This window comes from Camelus ferus, chromosome 17, assembly GCF_009834535.1.
Source record: "Camelus ferus isolate YT-003-E chromosome 17, BCGSAC_Cfer_1.0, whole genome shotgun sequence".
Lineage (NCBI taxonomy): Eukaryota > Metazoa > Chordata > Mammalia > Artiodactyla > Camelidae > Camelus > Camelus ferus.
Window position 1 is genome coordinate 10,156,429 of NC_045712.1, and position 19,850 is coordinate 10,176,278.

The 19,850-nt window shown below is 44.5% G+C and overlaps 1 protein-coding gene across 5 annotated transcripts in view; it reads left to right on the forward strand.

Annotated features, from left to right (window-relative positions):
• Positions 1-19,850, forward strand: part of FRMD4B (FERM domain containing 4B) — a 285,243-nt gene that overhangs the window by 144,019 nt on the left and 121,374 nt on the right. The window contains exon 1 of one of the 5 annotated variants that reach the window (XM_032458101.1): positions 20-94. The exons of 3 other annotated variants lie outside the window; for them this stretch is intronic. In XM_032458101.1, the coding sequence (XP_032313992.1) occupies positions 71-94 (24 nt within the window). In that variant the 5' untranslated portion in view covers positions 20-70. Of the gene's footprint in view, positions 1-19; positions 95-17,246; positions 17,418-19,850 lie in introns of those variants that run through there. One more of the 5 variants, XM_032458103.1, reaches the window with a different exon arrangement.

The window sequence follows — 19,850 nt, forward strand, 5'->3', positions numbered from 1 at the left end:
ACACACACACCCATCACAAGTGCTTAATACATGTGTCCTTTGTCCTGCCCGTTCTCTCCAGTCCCTTTAAATGAGCCGAGATCATGGTTCGGAGGTAAGAACAATTTCTTTTATAATCTTCTGACTACAGGCAGTGTAATGGTGCTTCTGGATCTCTTCCTGGCATTTCTTAGAGAATCGAGGGCAGATTTTCATATTATACTGGGGGAGACTAGTTTAAGTACTAGTATTTCAGAACCCAACTTTTGAAAAGGAAGCTCCAAGAAATGTTTATCTTCCCTTTTTTCAAGGAGTTACTCCTTCCCCAAAAGAGCTGGAGCAACTCCAGTTTGATACTAAAGTGAAGATCATCCTTAATGCTCATCTTTCGGACGGCTTTCCTGTCATTGTTTTAAATGTTATCTCTGCTCCCTTTAAAGTCCTAAAAGGCTGATTTCTTGTTTTTCACTTGGGAACTTTGGTAATTATTGTTGAAATGTACGATTCCACCTCACTGCCCCCCCCAACTACCATCCTCTTTCTTTTCTTTCTTTTAATTTTTATTCTTAAATTCTAAAGACTCGAGCTCCTTTATGGATGTGGAAAGGACAGCGAGAGGGCAGGAGCGGTGTCCATAAGCAACACGAAAACGCTTTTAGATTTGCAGTTGTTAATCATCTCCTCAACACAGTGTGTTCAGAACCTTCTCTATTTCTGTGAGCATTTGGCAGCAAAGATCCTGGGGGGGACTAGAACTCATTAGTAGCTTTTCTAAAAGGACCTTTTAATGTACGTCCCTGTCTTGCCTCGAGACAGAAACAGGAAAATTGAATTCCATCCCCCAGTCTAGTTTATGGTGAAGACTCTGTGTGATCAGAATTGAACAGCTCCAGATAGGGACCTCAGAAATGCCATTTTGGGGGATGGCTATCAGTTAATTCATAACACTTTTATGATTTGTCAAAGGAAGTCCTACATCCTAATTAAAGGGAAGCTTTTTTTTTTCTTCCTCCCTTGTAATGTGGTTATGGTAAACTCATCAAGTCCAATTCTGTGTGTCCATTTTTTTTCCCCCTTCATGGCTAGATGTTGTGAGGGAGGAGGGGAGAGAAATCTGGGTAGACTTAAGAAAACAAAGGAAATTGTCTCATCCAGGAGGCTGTAAAGCTCTTGGATATGGAAGGAAGTCTGAGGAGGAAGTGGGTAGGATTGGGTAGACTAGAGAAACGTCAAGGAAATAAATATATCACAATAGAGACTGGGACAGCACCCCCGTGGCATAACCTGACACAATAGCATGGCCTTAGAAATGAGCCAACTGTCTTTAATCAGTCTTGTCTAAAGGAGTAGGAAGGAATATAGTCGAATCCAAAGTGCAGTCCTTGACCTGGATTCTCAGGGAGGCACTGTGGTGACCCAGAGCCACACATTTCATGATTCTATTCTTCAGTTTCAGGCCATAGAACCTCCCTAGAAGTAAGACCATGTTGTAATGCAGCTCTTTCAAGAATCAGAAACTACCTCTCTCAACAGAGGATCTAAAACATTCCCAGGCATACCAAATTCCACTCCAAAGCCTGTTCTTTTGTTCCAGGGCAGCGTTTATTTGGTCTTCATTTGGAGTATACAGGAAAGTGGTGATGACTGGAGCGGAGGTTCCTATGGACAAATAACAACCTCCCCCAGGCCCCTCCCCCAATGGAGAGAGTGCTCAGGGACTCTGGGGATGGTTGGGGATGGGTGGTGGGCAAATACCATTGGTTGAGTAGAATTGTTAAACATATTTATGCCATGGAATATCTGAGCTGGAAGAAACCTTGCAAGTCACTCTGTCCAGTCCCTTCGTGCTATTACTGAGGAGATTAAAAGCCAGAGGAGTGGAGGAATTTTCCTAAGATCTCATCTCCCGTTAGGAGCAGGGCACAGCCCGGAGGTCCTCTCTCTTGGGTCCTGGTTCTGTGCTCTGTCCACCCCAGGGCTGTTTCTAGGACCAGCTGGTTGCTTTGTCTCATTTCCACCATCTCTGCATTTCATGCAGCATGAGTCTCTTCTCCTGCACTCATTTTCTGTCTGGAAAGAGAAATGTGGAGCTGCATCCCAAATGAGGTCTACTTCTTTATACACTGCTTCCAGCTGCTGGCAGACACCAGTGGGCAGGTACACAAAAGACCCCGAGAGAGGACCAGCAGTCTTGTCACAAGTCATAACAAATTGTAACACTAGGTAAAGCTGTACTAAAACACCTTCTCTTTGCTTTGAAAGTACTGTCAGAACCTGAATATATCAGTTAGCTCTTAGTAAAGACCTGTTTCAAGATCGTAATTCAGGTATGAGACTTTCATTTGTCCCTGTTCTGGATATTGTGAAGCTCCAAGTAAGACTTTTTCTTGCTTAATGTTGGAAAACTACAAACATTTTTATTTATTTTTTTCTGGGGAATTTTTACTTGTTTGGTTTTTTTTTTTAATTGAAGTATAGTTGATTTACAATGTTGTGTTAGTTTCTGGTGTACAGCATAGTGATTCAGATAGATAGATAGATAGATAGATAGATAGATAGATAGATATCCCTCTTCCTTTTCTTTTTCATTATAGGCCATTACAAGATATTGAATATAGTGTTCCCTGTACTATAGAGTAGGACCTTGTTATTTATCTATCTTGTATATAGTAGTTAGTATCTGCAAATCATGAACTCCCATTTTATCCCTCCACCTCCCAACCCTTTTCTCCCTGGCCCAAAATTTTAAAATGAAGACTTTTTCTAAACTGGAAAGATAAAGCTGAGTACAGGTGAAATATATGTTAACATGTATTAGTATAATCTGGTGAGGTTAGGCAGATAGTTTATCATTCCAATAATAGCAATCAAAGCAATGGAAGATATTGGGCACGTTCTCTATTTTAGATGCTCCCCCCCCCCCCCACCGTAAGCCTTTGTAGATGAAGCTGTAAAGTACATGTTCACTCTGTCCTCTTGTCTTGGTTTATTTCCTCTTTTGGTTTTCTTTTTCTTCCATCTTTGCAAGTTAGAATGAACAAGTCAGCAGAGTTTGTACTTTTTTTTTTTTTTCCAGTGTATGTGCTGCTGAAGCAAACACTGTACTTGGCTTTTTTTCCCCAAGATTTTACTTTATACCACCCTTTCTTTTTCTTTTTCTTTTTTATTTATTTATTTTTATTGAAGTGTAGTTGATTTACAAGGTTGCGTTAGTTTCAGGCGTACAGCAAAGTGATTCAATTATACATACATATATGTATTCTTTTTCAGATTCTCATCCATTGTAGGTTATTACAAGGTATTGAACATAGATCACTGGGCTACACAGTAGGTCCTTGTCGTTTATCTGTATCACCCTTTCTATCAGAGGTGTTTATAGTCACGTTTTCCAGTCAGGAATGGGATTAGTCCAGAAGGTGACCTTCCACAATAGAAAATCTTTATCTGACGAGCAGTGTGTGAGAGAGAACTGGATTCCAGGTCTAGGTCTGCCGCTTACTGATAAGCTCTGTGGCCTTGGGGAGCTGGTTTTTCCCATCCAGGCCTCTAAACCCACCATTTGTGGGTGAAAAAGCTAGTCTAGTGCTGAGGCCCTTTTTCAGCTTCGAAATGCTCTAACCATGTGCAGGAACTACAGATTCTTTCCAGATCGGTTGCAGCTGTATCTCTCTCTGCTCCCCTTCCTCTCCCTCCCTGTCTTCATTCCTCCCTTTCTCCCTTTCTCCTTCTCTCTCCCTTCTTTCTTCCTTTCCTCTGATATTTCCCTTTCTACATAGAAAGGAATTCCAGGCATGGGCTACAATGACTCAGCTGCCTGCAGGGCCAGGGGCATCTCTGAGCAGCAGCAGTGGGACTAAGTTAGAGTCCGAAATGGAGAAATTCCAAAACTGCAGACTGGAATCAGACCTGGGGATGCTCTCCAGGAAGAAATTCAGAGCTTGTGGCTAATGGATACATCTCTTGTATTGAAATTTGATACTGCTCCTTCGATTCCAAATTCCTTAGGAGTCAACCCTAATTATTGCCTGGGTGTGTTCTGCATCAGCAGTGTGCCAAGCTTGGGCTTGCAAAGGTGAATGAGACGTAGCCACTGTGCGTAGGAAGCTCCGTTCAGTCATGGGGTGCAAATCAGAACTCTCCAGTGACTCTCTGTAGCTCCTGCAAAACTGACTTCATTTGCCACTCACTCATGGGGAGTGGAAAAGCTGTTGGCATTGAAATGGCTGTGAGTAGTGGAATTTAATTAATACGATTTTGAGGTCAAAGGATTAAACTGACAGGTATAATTAGGTAGAAATCGAACAATGTCAAATACAACAGAGACACCCTAAAGCATTCTGGAGTTCCCTGGGGAAGGTTCTGTTTTTGGGAGGCTCTGTCCAAATGAAACACGCAGAGAGAGGACGTGGCAAAAGTGCAGTGTTTTGAGTCTTAGCGCATAAATTCTGCTTGGCCACTTATGAACTGAGTACCCCTCTGGCCTTATGATAGGCACAATTAAAATTACCTTATTAGGTTGTGGAGGGGATTAGAGCTTAGCCTCTGAGACTGAAAATGTATAAATGGCAGTTAATATTATTAAATAATATTATTATTCATCTATCCCAAGTACAGCAAATAAAGACCGTGGTACCATGAAAATGTGTAAACCCCACTGAAAGACTGAGTGTACAAAGTAATGAACATATCATTTTTTCAGGGCCTTTCATGTTCACTGAGCGCATAAATATGAACCATTTCTTCATTACCCGACATCTTGCCGTTGTCAGGATATCCATCCTCCTTCCACCCTTTTTAACACTTGAGCTCACTTGACCCTGCAAACATTTGTCTGGATTTCACTGAGCACAAGTTCACAAATAAGTAATCAATTGCAGTCTATCCATTGCAGACTTTGGTTTTGGGCTTGAAGTCAATTGTTCATCTTTTTAAGGACCTAATTCTAAACCATTTTAAGAACATGAACCCTGTATACAAATCTGATGGAAGTTAAAGAAAGTCCTCCTGGGAAGATTCTCACAAATACATTTTGCCTATACACTGTGTGTGTGTGTGTGCACGTGTGTGCATGTGTGTGCATGTTGGGCGGTGGGGCGTGTTTACAAACACCTCTACCTGCATTAATAGACCTGTGAGAGGTTCTGTATCCCAGCTGGAGAACTGGAATAAATGTATGTGTCTTTCAGAAAAATGGTGAGAAACCAGTTGGCCTCTGTGTGTGACTCCCGAGAAGTGAGCTTTTCTGGAACTCTTTGGCACCTAACCTATTGGCTCCCACTAGAGGTATGGGGCCCCCAACTGAATTGGGCTCCATAGAAGGTATTTAGAACCTACCAGCAGTTCCTGCCTCTTCCTCCTCTGAAGCTCTTTATGCTGCTCCTCTGAGACGCGGTGTCCGTTTACCGACAACCAGGGCGTGGAGGAGGCAGGCTCCTGCTTGGTCCTTGGCCTTATGTTGAATTGAGAGTGAGGTCACTCTAGTGGGACCTGAAAGTAAGTGCTCTGTTCACCATTAGAACAGTCACCTGGCTTCCAGGGATTCATCTGACAATCTGCAGAGATTTCACAGTAACCGCTATATTTGAGTTGCAGCCCTAGGGGTTTGTTTGCTGTAACCGTGCACCTCCCCAAGCGCTCACCTCACGGGCTGGCAACCCTCTTTCTTAGAACATTAGCACTGAGGTCCGACACGCCACAGGTCTTACTTTGCATCCTCCCTTTTTCTTTTGTTTTCAGAGAAGCTACTCATCATCTAGTGGTACTTCATGTATTTTATAAGAAAGAAGACTGTGTTGTGCTCTTGATTTTTAAAAGTCAAATAAGCAACTCCATTTTTTCCCTCAGCAGATATTCACTGAGCAGCTGCTTTTGCCAGGTCAGGGTACAGTGGTTACGAAGACAGATGTGGTCCCTGGAGGCAGATACTACATAACAAAGTCCGTCATTTTTTAATGGCAGTTGTGAAGAGCGCCACACCAGGGAAGGATAGAGAGCTAAAAGGACACACAACACTTAACACTCGGAGTAAGGGTCATGCAGCCCGAGACTGTTCAAGACACTCCGTGCATCAGCTTATTCAGACGTCACAGCGAGGCACAGCATTACGTCCATTAGGCAGATCACGAAACGGAGTGACAGACAGATGAGGTCATTTGCCCATGTCGTGCCACTTACAAAATATCCACGCCAGGATCTGAACCCCGGGTGATCTGACTTCAGAGTCTTCACCCGTAGCCACTACACGATGACTTTTATGCGAAAATCCCTTTTAATCTATGTTTTTAAGGATGAATGGGTTTAGCCAGGCACGTTCCAAACCCCCTCATGCTTTGAGGCGGGGAGGAGATTGTACAGAGGAGAAGTAGTGTGGCTGGAGCCCGGGGAGGGAGGGGAAGGAGTATGAGACTAGGAGAGGGTGGGCAGGGCGCAGGCAGTGCAGGACGGTTGGGCTGTAAGCTATGGGTGCTTTATTGTGACTGAATTAGGTCGGCTCCCAAGCTAGACCCCTCAGTCAAGAAGAGCCTCTTGAGAGCCTCCCATTCCTGTGATGTGAAACCGTGAAGGGGCGTCCTCCTGATCTGGCTAGATTACTGCAGATCAGTTTACCACTGTGTATATAGAAAGCATCCTGCTTGAGGAGGTTTTATCTGTGTCATCAGCCTGTCCCACTGATGTCTTTTCCAAGCTCAGATGTTTTCCGCCTTTTCAGGGCAAGCAGAACTCCATTTTCCATAATGGTCCATGAAGCCGCATTGTGCCTGTGGCAGGGTCACCATCATCATCGCCGTCGGCTAATACTGAACGGCAGGCACTGGGTTGGATGCTCTCCACACATTCTTGTGTTTCAGCTTCAAACCCCATGAGTTACGAACTGTTACATCCTTATTTTTCAGATAAAGAAACCAACTTACAAGGGTTAAATGACTTGCCCAGCATCCCACTGGCTAATTGTCGAGGTCAAGTCTTGCATCCAGGGTTGCCTGATGCCAAAGTCCGCGCTTAACCCTGCGTGTCGCACTTCCTGTTCCACAGATGTGAAAACTTATCCAAAGTTAATGGTGGAACTGATTCTAAAACTCAGACTTTACAGGAAGTTTTATTTTCTGAGCCAACATTTGAGATTTCATAGGAAAAATGAGAACGAAAGGAAACTGAATAGAACACCATGGACTTTCCTCATGACCTGAAGCAGCCTTGTAAACATGTTACAGATTTACCAGCCCACCAGGATATGTTACCAGCCCAGCAGCTGAATTGGTCACACGGGCAAAAATAGAGAGATGTAAAGGAATGGGGGGATCTGTATTTGGATATTAACCAGTAGGAATTTGGAAGAGAGAATGAAGAATAAAACAGAATAGTTTTAATATTTATTCTGAGTAAGTGAAGTCACTGTGTGCCTGGCACTGTGCTGAGTCCTTTACATGTATTCACTTGTTTAGTCCTCACGACAAGCTGGTAAACTTGGTCATATTTGTGTCTTCATTTTATAAACAAGGACCAATGCAGCAGTCTTCTCTTTCTTTGATTTTTTGCCACCCAACCCCCAGTCTCATCTCCTCATAGTAACCAGTTATCCTTTACAGGTGTCCCCAGATCTTGTTTCCCCCTTGCCAAAAAGCCTCCAGGGGCTTTCCCCTGCATTTGGAATAAAACCCACACTCCTTACTATGGCCCACAGTGCAGCACATGGTAGAGCCCAGTGTTTCAGACTTCAGCATGCAATACAGTGACCAAGAGGGCTTGCTAAAATAAAACACAGCTGGTTGGGCACCACTCCATATTTCTAACAAGCTCCAGGTGATAGTGACACGGCGGGTCCAGGAGCCACACTTTGAGAGCCACTGACGAGCCCCTCGTTAACTCCATGGCTTTGTCTGCTTTCGTCTCCCGTTTGGTGCCCAAGGTCCAGGCACGGGTGCTGCTTTTTTTTTTTTTTTTTTTGCTTAAACTATGCATTCTCAGTAGGGCAACTTCACTCCAAGGAGCATGAATTGGTTCTTAAGGGACAAAAAATTAAAACCTTTGATATTACAGTAGTTTGTGGTCCTCAAAAGCTCAGCTCTACCCAACAGATGTACATCTGTGGTATTAAAATTTCATGAGGGAGGAGGGGTATAAGGGGAAAAATAAATGTCTCGAGAAGCTCCTTAAGAATGTAATAATGAAAAAAAAAAGTTGTGCAGCAAATCTTAGATCAAGGAAGCATATTCCTGCCCCAGGGCCTTTGCACTTGTTGGGCCTCTGTCTGGACTGTTCTTTCTGCAGACCTTCCCAAGTCTGACTCCTAATCATTCCCATCTGTTGTAAATTCCCCGATTCTTTAAAAGTGCTTTTCTCTTCACTGACTTCAGTCTAATAAGAGGGATTCAGGGGCTGACAAGATAAGTGCTGGAGGCAGCCAAGACCCTGCTGACGGAGCACTGCAGATTCCTCAGAGCACCCCTGAGTAGGGAGAGCTACATTCTCTTTACAGTTCTAGTTGAATATGCTGGAAGCACTGCAGGCAGGGGCTGGCTTCTATTTTAGGTTGGTTTTTTTTCTTTTAATTTTACTTTTTGGGGTGAATATTCATATAAGGGCCAGGAGATGTTGGGGGACAGTAGAAAGAAGGAACTCTCCATCTGGCTCTGTCTAGTTGTGTGACCACAGAGAAGTCCCATCCGTTCTTTGAGCCTCTATGGCCTCCTCTGTAAAGTACAGATATGGCGTACAGAGTATCATCTGCAAAAATAATGAATCCCTCTCCTGTACACCTGAAACTAACACAATATTATAAATCAAATACACTTCCTTTGAAGAGTTAAAAGGCTATGACTTAACAAAGGACAAAACAGGGACTGTGACACTTCGGGCACATCAAAGCTTGTTTAAAGTTTAAAAGGAGAAATAGAGGTGAAGGCATTTTCAAAGTTTAAAGTGCTGCAGACAGCCAAGGTGATATGATTACTCACTGGAACACTCGGACTGAGTTTGCGCCTGGCCGGAGCCACTTGTTCTTTCTCTTCCGTGGAGCTCAGGGTCAGCGTAGAACCCACTCCCCTCCCACTCGCTCTGCACCTGCCCGTGGCCTTTGAGAAGGCCCTCCCTGAAGGTGTCTGTAGCAAGTGCGTGATTTTTATTAGTGAAAAGTACAATACTGCTAAATATGGTTACCACGTATAAAGTGTGGGAAGCATTTTCTGTATGTTATCTCGTGGGACCCTCCCATCCCTGGGCAGTGGGGACAGTGCCGGGGGCAGGGTGGGTGGGCTGGGCAGGGGCTGCTATATTATCTCCATTTTCAGATGAGGAAACCAAGGCTCAAGAGAAGTGAAGGAGCTTCCCAAGGCCACACAGGTGCTACGGAGGATAGCTGGGGTCTAAACAAGTCCGACTGACTCCAGACCCTCACACTTCTTAAATAATACACTGCACTTTAAAAGGTAGTAAGATGCTGTACACCTGAAACTAATATTGTAAATCAGTTACACTTCAATAAAAAATAAAATCTAAAAAAAAAAAAGGGTAAAAAGAGCTGCTCCTTAGGGATTTCTTACAATACACGAGGCAAAGCGATCCCCATTTTGCGACAGTACTCAGAGAAGGTTAAGTGAAGTCTCCAGCACGTTCGAGGCAGAACCAGGATCACGCAGTCACACCCATCTGACTTCTGAGGGTCTGTGCCCCACCACCGCCCGGCAGCAAGAAGCTGAGTGAGAGGCTCCACCCTGATTCCCCCACCCCTGCTGACTAAAGCAAGTGTGATCGGATAAGCACTAGAAATTCTGGGAAATGCTGACTTCCCAATGTGTTTGCCTAATCCAGCACCCAGGCCACTCTTACCAGGGGCACCCAGCCTTTTTTTTTAAGTGACCACACTCCTCTCCCTCCAGAAATGCAGTTCCAGAAGAGCAGTCTAAGAAACAAGGCTGAGGCAGGGCCGGGGGAGGAAATATTTGGTTCCCTGGTGACAGCCCTAAGTGTTGGGTGAGATTTCCGCTCATGAGACTCATCCTTTCTGATGGAGGCAGAACGGAACTGAGATTATCTCAGAGCAGGAATAGAAGCAGGGGAGAAACTTGCCGACAGAGCAGAATGACACCGGCTCGGTTGTGATGAAAAACCTGGAACCATCTTTCACCGAGACTTTAAGGTCACAGTGGCCTCCTTTAGCGGGAGAAGAGTTCCAGCGGTTTGATAGATTCCAGAAGGGGAGCAGCAACACAGCTGGCTGGAATCTGGCAATTAAGAGGCAGAGGAGTCACTCACTTGCCAACGAGACTTTCACCGGAGAAACGGGCAGAAAATTCAGAGGTGGATCGGGGGCTGGGAATGAAGGGAAATTTATTCATTCCACACATATTTGTTTAGCTCGGCAATGGGCTGGGCACTGTCTTAGGGGCTAGGAAAGCAGCAGTAAGTGAAACTTACGTTCCAGTAGCAAAAGAAGAGGAGAGGCAAATGGCACTGAGCATTTGATATGAGAGGCGTAGTCCCAGGTCAAGGGAACCTCAGCGGTGAGCCACGGATTTTTTTGAAGCATAATAATAAACTATCATAGGTTTAGGTTGGCTTCTGCCAAGCTCTCTGCTCTCTTGGTGAGTATTACTAGTCCCATTTTAGAGATGTAGTAAGTAAGTCCTAGAAATTTAAGTCAGCTGAGCTTTGAACACAGTTCTGCCTGAATCTAAAGCCTCTGTCCTTTCATCTTTGTCTCATGGTCCATCAGTGGCCTCTGCATCCTGACCTAGAGCTGTGAGCGGCACCCCGTCCCCAGACCTCCCTCCTTCTCCCACTGCACTTCTCCAGGGGTACGTTTCACAGCCAGCTCTCTGGGGGAAAGGAGACTGATGAGTAGCATTTGCCAGCTTCTCTGGTGTAAATACTCTCACCTTGACCGACTTCATGTTCCCAACATAACAACACAGACTTGGGAAGAGATGGATGTTAGGCCCCATTAAATAGCCTTTCCGTCCTTCTGATTCAAGAGCACAGATAATAGTAAAAGGGAGTCAAATAACTGGAAAGTGATGAGTCCTGAGTGTTCATTACCTTTGTTTTTAGTGTAATTTATTTTGATGTAAGTTTATATGCTTTAATTCTTAATATTGGTTGTGCTTTAAAAGCTAGCTTGACAATGGGACAGTGGACTCATGAGCTCTTATGAGACAGCTGCACACCACCATCCTCTCTCTTGAAGGGTTCTTTCCCTCTGCGTGTGTTTCCTGGTGAACATCCACAAATCTTTTGGGTCTCCTTTTCCACATTTCCCTCATCTCACTCACCTGTGGCCTTCCCGTTTTTGTTTTATTTGTTTTAATCTTTGAAACCCATGTTAGCCTCAAAAAAAAAAAAAAAAAAAAAGAAGACTGCATTCTCTTTGAAAACATAACATGCATTAGGGGATGTAAAAGTTTCATCACTAAATATTAGAAGCATCTTGGTTGAGAAGGAGTGTTTGTTGTGTGATGGTAGAATGAGACCTGGAAATCAAGAGGTTTTTCTGTATGGTCCCAGATGAATTTGACTTTTCCGTTTTCACAATTTGGTAATGCTTTTCTAAATCCCCTCCCCAAATAATGACATTTCTACCAATCAAGCTAGGCCTCTAGACCAAATACAATTCATTGGTGCTAATTATAAACTCCCTAAGGATTTATTTCAGCCTCTCCTTCTACATGGACTCCCAAGAACAAAGAGATTTTGGAAAACATAAATCAGAGACAGACTAACTGGGGTGATGAAAAATTGAAACATGAAAACTGACAATCAGTGTGTCCTCCAAAATGAATGTAAAGTTGATGGAGGTTTTCTAATTAATTTTTGTCCATTTTTAGGTTTTGGGGGCAATATATGTGATTTGTTTGCTCTGTGAATGGCTTATATTGAGCCCAGATTTCCAAATGTGCCATACAGAATAAACAGTTCCCAGAGTAGCTCTCAATTACAAGTACAGCAGTTTATTTTTAAAATCCCTTTACCCGAGCTGCGTTTGTCTTTACTTTTAAGTTTTTGAAAGACGCAGTGCTTTTGCTCCTTCCTACAGGCTGTTTTTCACTGTAAAAGAGAAAACTGACAGTTGGCAAAGCAAAAAGTTTCCAAACCACAGGGTGTCTGCTACTTGCATAATCACCAAAGCCAAAATTTCCATTTTCTACCCAGCGACCGACCGGAGAACTTCTTTTCTGGTCAACCTGGGCTGCAGACAGGAACGAAAATCCCCCACAGCCGATGGGCTGTGTTCTCAGCTTCTCTTGGTTCCACTTTGTGACTTTTCCTGTTTACAGAGTCTGTGCCCTCCCATTTTTTCTTTTCTTTTTTGACTCATTGATACTGTACCATGGTGTCTAAAAATACAGCCTAACAACTGGTTTTAAGTAAAGAGGATGTTTCTTTCTGGAGGGGGGAAAAAAAAGAGCAGAAATATCCTGCATGGTTTTCTGAAAATAAACATTGGACAGTCTCTCATCAGGGCCTCATCTGAGTTTCTAATTGGAAAGCGATGCAGAGCTTGTGTTTATATAGAAAACGCTGCTCTCACGGCAGCTGCTTCCAGGAAGCTGTATCACCTGCTTTCCCCTTTGTCGTCTGATGGGCTTCTTCTTGAACTTGGCTCTGCCCGCTTCTAGCTGGGACCCCTGGGCAAGTGATTTTCGAGCTCTTGGCAGTCTCAGCTTCTTCGGAGTAAAATGAAGGGCCAAAAATATCTATTTCACAGGGTGGCTGTGAGAATTCAATGGATAAAATGTACGTCAAAGCAAAGAACGAAGACAAAGCCATCGACGTGTATTTGTTTCCATTCTGTGTTGGTGAGAACAGCTAGCCCAAGATGTGATCTGCTCACTGTCCAATGAGGAGCAGGAAGTTTGCAAGAGTTTCCCCTACTTGGTGCACACAGGCAGCTATAAATGGTGGCTTTGAGTTCATCTGTTGATTATCACTGAGAAATCAGAATGGAATTAATCCCCTGCTATTGGGTTGCCCTCTCTCTCCAGGGTTTAACTGGTGGATTGATTTTCAACTCAAAGATGACAGCTTGACCTCTTAATAATCCAGGAGAACTTCTTTCTTGAGAAAAATAATTTCAGCCAACAATAAATAACCACCTACAGTTAACATAATAGTACTCAACAGCCTACAAATCATTGCCACTAATTGCTGGACTCACGGCACAAGGGCAGAGCTCTGATAAAGCATGTCAGGCCCTTCGCACAGACCCTAACATGCCATCTATGCCCAGTGAATAGAGTGTGTGCCTGGTGATGTGAGTATCATCTGTACCTTTGAGATAAATTTTGGGTTCAACCTGCCTTCATACAAGAGACAAAGCTAAATGAGGTTGATTCTTACTATTCCCGTTTTACAGGGGTAGAAACTGAGGTTTAGAGAGACCCTGGTTTTTCACGCCATATTCTTAGTTACTTGGCAAAAGCTGGGACACAAACCCAGGCCTCCTGATTCTAAATCCTGTGCACGTGTCATTGACACCAGGCTGCTGTCTCCTGGTGGCCTTCAGCTCCAGACTTAATACATTGTTCCCTTCCCTTCCCTTGATTCCTTCCTTCTTTCTCCTTCTTTCTTTTTTCTCTTCTTTCTTTCGTCCCTGGCTTTTCTTTTCACCAGCCTTATGAGATCCGGCGATGATCTGACAAGTGATCGTCTGTTATGAGAATGCCCTCCCCAGGGAGGGTCTGCTAAAGCTGACCCAAATTGCTTGCCAGGTTGATGCGAGAGCTGCAGAAATGGCTGTCCACTGGCTTGCCTTTCTTGTTTGCTTTTCTCCAACCTCTGCCAGGCAGAAAGGGGCTAGCAGTGGCATACTAACATCCAGAAAACAGGGTGTCCCTCCAGTCTCTCCTGGGAGCCCCGGTCAAGGGCAGTGGTTCAATATGAGTTCTCCCCATCAGTTTCCTCGGGTCTCATGCTTCCTAGGTAAGAAGTGAGTTTCAAAGTGCATTTTGCACAAGTTCAGAACTTAACTCCATCGCCATCTGAGCTATTTCAGAGTCCTTATTGTTACCTGAAAATGTCTTGTGTGTTTCATGGTTAATAGTTCTTTTCTTCTCCTTATCTCTGAGCAGTTGTTCTCGACCAGGGACAGTTTGGTCTCCCAGGAGACGTCTGGCAGGGTCTGGAGGCGTATCTGGTTGTCACAAGGTGGGAGGGAGTGCTGGCATCTAGTGCATAGAGGCCAGGGATGCTGCTACCAGTCCTACAGTGCCCGGGGACAGTGCTCACAACGAAGAATTACACGGCCTCAAGTGTCAATAGCTGAGAAATCCCACTGTAAGGCAAGCTCCAAAGACAGCGCCCTGTGGGTCTCATTTGTGGGTATATATTAGTACCCAGAACAGTGCTTGCACTTAGGAAGTGCTCCATGAATATGAGTTGAGTGAATGAGTGAACATGTGATCCAGAGCTTTTCCATGCTGAATTAACTGCCCTGGGTGCTAGACTACGTCTTAAGCCCAGAGTAATGATGGAATCAGGCCCAGGCGACCACGTGACCAGTAAATATCATCCCATGCCCAGTGTTCCCATAAGCCGGCTGCCCAAGAGGTGGGAGTTAATTCCATCCTGACACTAATTGAAAATCATTAACAAACACATAGACACCGTTTTTAGCAGCTGCTCATATTTCGTCAGGGTAAGGCCAGGAGATAGCCAAGGAATGGTGATTGCAGTGACCTTGTTCCTCCTCTGGTCTTGCTTTCAGATAGTGGCTGGAAGCAGGCAGCTGTGCTTTGGTGGATCTAGATCAAGCTGTTCCAGAACAGCATTAAGATGTGGCGGTCCAGATGCTGTGTAACTTGCATAAACTGTGCCATTTAATATGGAAGACCAGTCGGTGGGGAATACCTTGTAACAGAAGGAATACAGGACAGCAGCGAAGGGCAAGGACTCTTCCTGGCTCTGTGAGCTTGTGGGCTGGGATCGGTCACTTACCTTCTCTGAGCCTCAATGTTCTCCCCCATACAGTGAAGCAGCATTGGAGTCTGCCTCACAGGGTTGTTATGAGTGAATTTGAGCAGCCCGTGTAAGCAGAAGAAAGGTCTCTGGACTGTGCCAGCACACAGCAGCCGTTTACTCGCATGTTTCCTGAGGCAGATTGCTCGGTTACTCAGTTTCTTCTGCGGTCAACCAAATTCTCCCCTTCTTTATCAGAACCCCCACCCCTGGCCCATTTTCCTTTCTTCCTCTGCTTCTTTCATGGCCACCTGCACTTCTTCCTCTCTTACTGTCTCTCGTTTTTCGACTGCAGTCCCTGGGAACCTGCGAGGGATGCACGGGAGCCCTGCTCTGATACCACTAATGGGTCCTGAGATGCTACCCCAGGGCAGAGCACCGTGACCCGAGACACGTTACTGAACCTCTCTATGCTTCGGTTTTACCACCTGTAAAATCTAAACTTAGGGTTGTTAACAGCATGAAAGAAGATACTGCCCATAGGAAGTGCTGAGCGCTCACGTGATGTGTCCTGTGTGTTTCATAGAAGCTCGGAGAACCACTGATTGATACTGAAAAGAGAAGTTCCCAGTGGTTGCACGCTGGGAGGGCAGGCGCCGTCTTGAAAGACCTTGAGGGGAAGTCACAGCTGACCGGGATCGGAGACGTCTGTGTCAGTCTAGGCCGCTCCCTGCACGAGAGTGTCAATGGCTCACATTCAGTCAGCACCCAGAGATGATATAAAGGCACGCTGTTCAGCTGAGGCTGACATCATTTGGGTGAAATCTAAAACTCCGTCTGCTCAGTTGATCCCAAAGTAAGAATGTCCTGATCCGTCCCTTCTACCTTTCTCTGTTTCCTCCAGAATATCTCATCTCATGAGGGGTTCACAGCACATCTTGTTCTCTAGGTAGAAAGCTTTTTTTTTTTTTTGCTATGTAAGTCTATCCGGGCCAAAGCTTGGGAGATGTTTTTGGAACATCCTCCACGCTCTACGCATTTCAATCATTTGTGAATTTATTTCCTTGGTAGCTGTGTCTAGATTCTGGCAGTTAAAGTGTTCCTTACCTGAGCAGATATTTATTGTGTGTGTTCTTTATTTTTTTTTTAATTTTTTTACTTTTAGGGAGAGGTAATTAGGTTTACTTATTTATTTATTTTTAGAGGAGGTGCTGGGGATTGAACCCAGGACCTTGTGTATGCTAAGCATGCGTTTACCACTTGAGCTGTACCCTCCCCTTCTATTGTCTGCATTCTTACCATGCTCTAGGCACTGTTCCGGGCTCTGGGGATACCGTGGTGAACAAATCCCCCAAGGTCTCTCCTGTGACATTTCTAGTCTGCTAGTGAAAGATGGAGAAGGATAAACAAACAGCAAAAGGAGAAATATTAGCTCTAAAGGAAAGAAAGCAATGTGGTATGAGAGACAGTGGCCAGGCTGTACTTTACACAGAGGGCAGGGAAGGTCTCTGGGAGATGGTGACCTTTGATTTAACGTCTGAAAGATGCGAAGGCACCCAGTCACGCCGCCCTCTGGGAAAAGAGCATTCCAGACAAAGGGAACAGCATATGCGGAGTCTCAAAGCAGGGACAAGCCCTCATTCTGAGGAAGTAAAGGTCAGCCTGGCTGGTGTCTCAAGGCAGGGCAGATGGATTGGAAATTAAGTTAGAGAGGGTGCGGGATCGGGTTATGCGGACATTATCGATGAGGCAAGGAGTTAGATTCTCTAGTGTGTTGCTTGAGAAGCCATTGGGCATTCCTAAGCAGGAACATGAAGGGAGTGGATCTGTATTCTAGAGCCATCACTCATGTGGCCGTACGGAGACTGGACTCAGAAGCACGGAGCCCTGTGAGGCAGCTCACATCCAGGCCAGAGATGATGGTGGATTAGACTCTGGATAGGTCGCCCCCCAAAAAAATCCTGAGGCAAATCACTTTAATGAGGCAGGCCTTCTTTTGCTGAACTTTCAGAAAAGGACAAGAGGGAATGGGAGAGAGGAAATAAAGATGCTGGCTGCTTCCTTACCAAGCTTTCATATACCGTGTTCCAAAGAGCTGCTAAGGCAAAACTAAAGTAGGCTGGGGTTCTGGTCTTTTTTTGTAGTTGCTGTTTCCTGATGTTTTCCAAGTGGCCTCCAGTTGGTAGGAAGGATTCCGCCCCCCCGCCGCCCCCCCCCCCCCCCCCCCGTCTTGACTGCCCTTTAGGTTTTTGTTTTGTTTTGTTTTGTTTTGTTTTGTTTTGTTTCTGACTCTCCTCAGTCAGGTAGTGGGATTGGGGTTGGAGTTGGGAGGGATGGTAGTTCACTCACCTCTGAACCCCCACCATGGGCTACATATCGGGGTGCTCCACGAAGTCAGAGCTGTGGCCTGCAGCCAGCTCTCACTTCCCTTCTGATCTTCCTCATTTAACCACTGACCAGATGGAGAAGGTCATTCCACCCGCACTCAGCGCTTACCCTCTGAGGACCTGCTCTATCAGCCGGGGAGCAAACGCAGGGCAGCCACCGAGGTGGGAGCTTTAATCCAACGTGCACAACGTTAGCCTCTGAATTCCTGAGGTTGGGTAGGGGAGGGAGAGACGGGAAGGGTATCAAGTTGGGATGAGGGGTTGTCGAGCGAAAGTTTGCAGAGCGGTCAGTTTCTTCCATGTTTTCTACTCCACGTGAAGCATTGCTGCTGTTAGCTGCCACTGAGTAGGGGTCAAATCTGAAGCGGTTCCGATGATCTCTGTGGGCTTCGAGGGTGATTTTTGAATGTGTAGATGTAATCAGTGTGATCTGTGAACAGCTCCCTTCAAATATAACTCCTTTTGCTGAAATGGGAAGAGAAAGCATCAATGGGAGTCATGTTTGAAAATAAATAAGAAATGCCCAGTTGTTTTTTTTCTTCTTGTGATTGCAGTATTTTTTTTAATTAAAAAAAAAATCTGTTGGGGAAAAAGAAGTGCATTTGCCTAAGATGGTGTTTAGCAGCTGAGTAACCTTGTGCTCACTACGTATGCTCTGTCCAGCCTGCAAGTCGGAGACCTGAGTTTTATTATCTAAGTTTCACGTGTACAGTGTAGCAATTTGCAATTTTTAAAGATCATCCTGCATTTAAAGTTGTTATAAAATATTGGCTATTTTCCCTGTGCTGTACAATATACCCTTGTAGCTTATTTATTTTATACATAATAGTTCGTACCTCTTAATCCCCCAGCCCAATCTTGCCCCTCCCGCCTGCCCTCCCCCCACCGGAACCACTCTACATCTGTGAGTCTGTTTCTTTTTCATTATATCCGCTAGTTTGTTTTAATCCAGGGTCTCACACTGACAAGCTGTGTGTCCCACTGGGCACATCTTTCCTTAATTTCTAGTTCTGCCATTTAGGAATCTTGTGATTATTATTATAATCTCTCTAATAACCTCCTTCCCCTGTGATATTGGGAGATGAGACTCTGCCTCGTGTGAGGATCACGCAGGTTGGCTCTGTTCATACCTGCAAAGTGCTTAGCGCAGTGCCTGGAACTGAGACAGCGTCTGCCATTAGTGCTGTTATTCCTGTTACTAAAATGCTCAGCAGGGACACAGATGGCACGTGGGAACTGGTGGTCCCCTCTCTCTTTTTGTTTCTGCACCATCGGCTCTGGAGAATGTTTCTGCCATGTGCTTGTTAATTTTACCTGCCATTTGTCTTCTTTAAGATGGGTTAGTAAGATTCTTCCCATTAAAAACCTTTTCTTCTTCTTTTACTTCAATTTAGAAAAAAAAAAGAAAAAGGAAAAATAAATAAATCAGTGCATCATGGGGCTATCACACACAGAATAGGAAATATCATCCGTAATATTGTGATAATTTCAAATGGTGACAAATGGTAAGACTGTGGTCATCATCTCACCATGTCCATAAATATTGAATCACTATGTTGTGCACCTGAAATTAATATAACATTATTTGTAACATATACTTCAATTTAAAAAAAAGTGGCTGCAAAAAACACCTTTTTTAAAACATGGGAGGATAAGTGGATTGCAGAAAAGTTTAGCTGTTTCCTTGTTAATTTTCAAGCAAATGGGGACCATAAGAAGCGGTGTATTTCACTCTCCAAGACGTTAGACTGAAAGCTGTCAGGATGTTGCTTCTGAGACTTGGAAAGATTAAGTAACCTCTTTAAGGTCATGCAGCTAGTAAGAGATAAGATACAATTTGAGCCCAAGAGTGACTTAGCACGGAGTCCCAGTAATTCTCACACCTCGTTTCCTGGCACTTGAACTGAGGATGCCCCCTTCAGAGGCTTGGATAAAGGTGGTATCACTACTTTTTTTTTTAATCTTAAAGAAGAGAACATGGAATGGTGTTTTTATTCTGAAGCCTCTCCTGTTTTTCTCTTGCCATCACACACAAACACATCGGTTCACGCTTTGTCCCCACGCGGCTTGGGTTTCCAGTTTTATCCCCCTCAACTTTGTTAGAAAGTCTGTTGCAGTGGAGGCTCTAAATGAGGACTCCTTGACTTTTGGTCATTTATTTTCAAATACTGTGTGTCGATGAGGGTCACGGTCGGTTGTCAAGCACTTTGCCTGAGGCACAGCAGGCTCTCCTTGATGTCTGATTGTGTCTCTTCCCTGGTACCACGTGGACTTACAAGGGGTTGGCTTATTCACGTAACAGAGCTTCTTGGCAGATAATAAATATGTGTGAGCCAGAGACCACACACAACATCTAACGGAGGGACCTGTTCTGCCCTATCCTGGCCATGTGTGGCCGTGAAAGAAATCCAGCCCAGTGTTTCTGGATCTTATCATCTAAATATTTATTAAGTAGCATCTCCTGAATTCTAATTTCATCAACTGGAATTTATTCATGAGCATTGTTTTAACCAACAAAATACATCCACCACCTTTCAACCTTTGGTCTAATTGACAAGAGCAGGATTTTCTATTGTTATCGACAATCAAATCAGC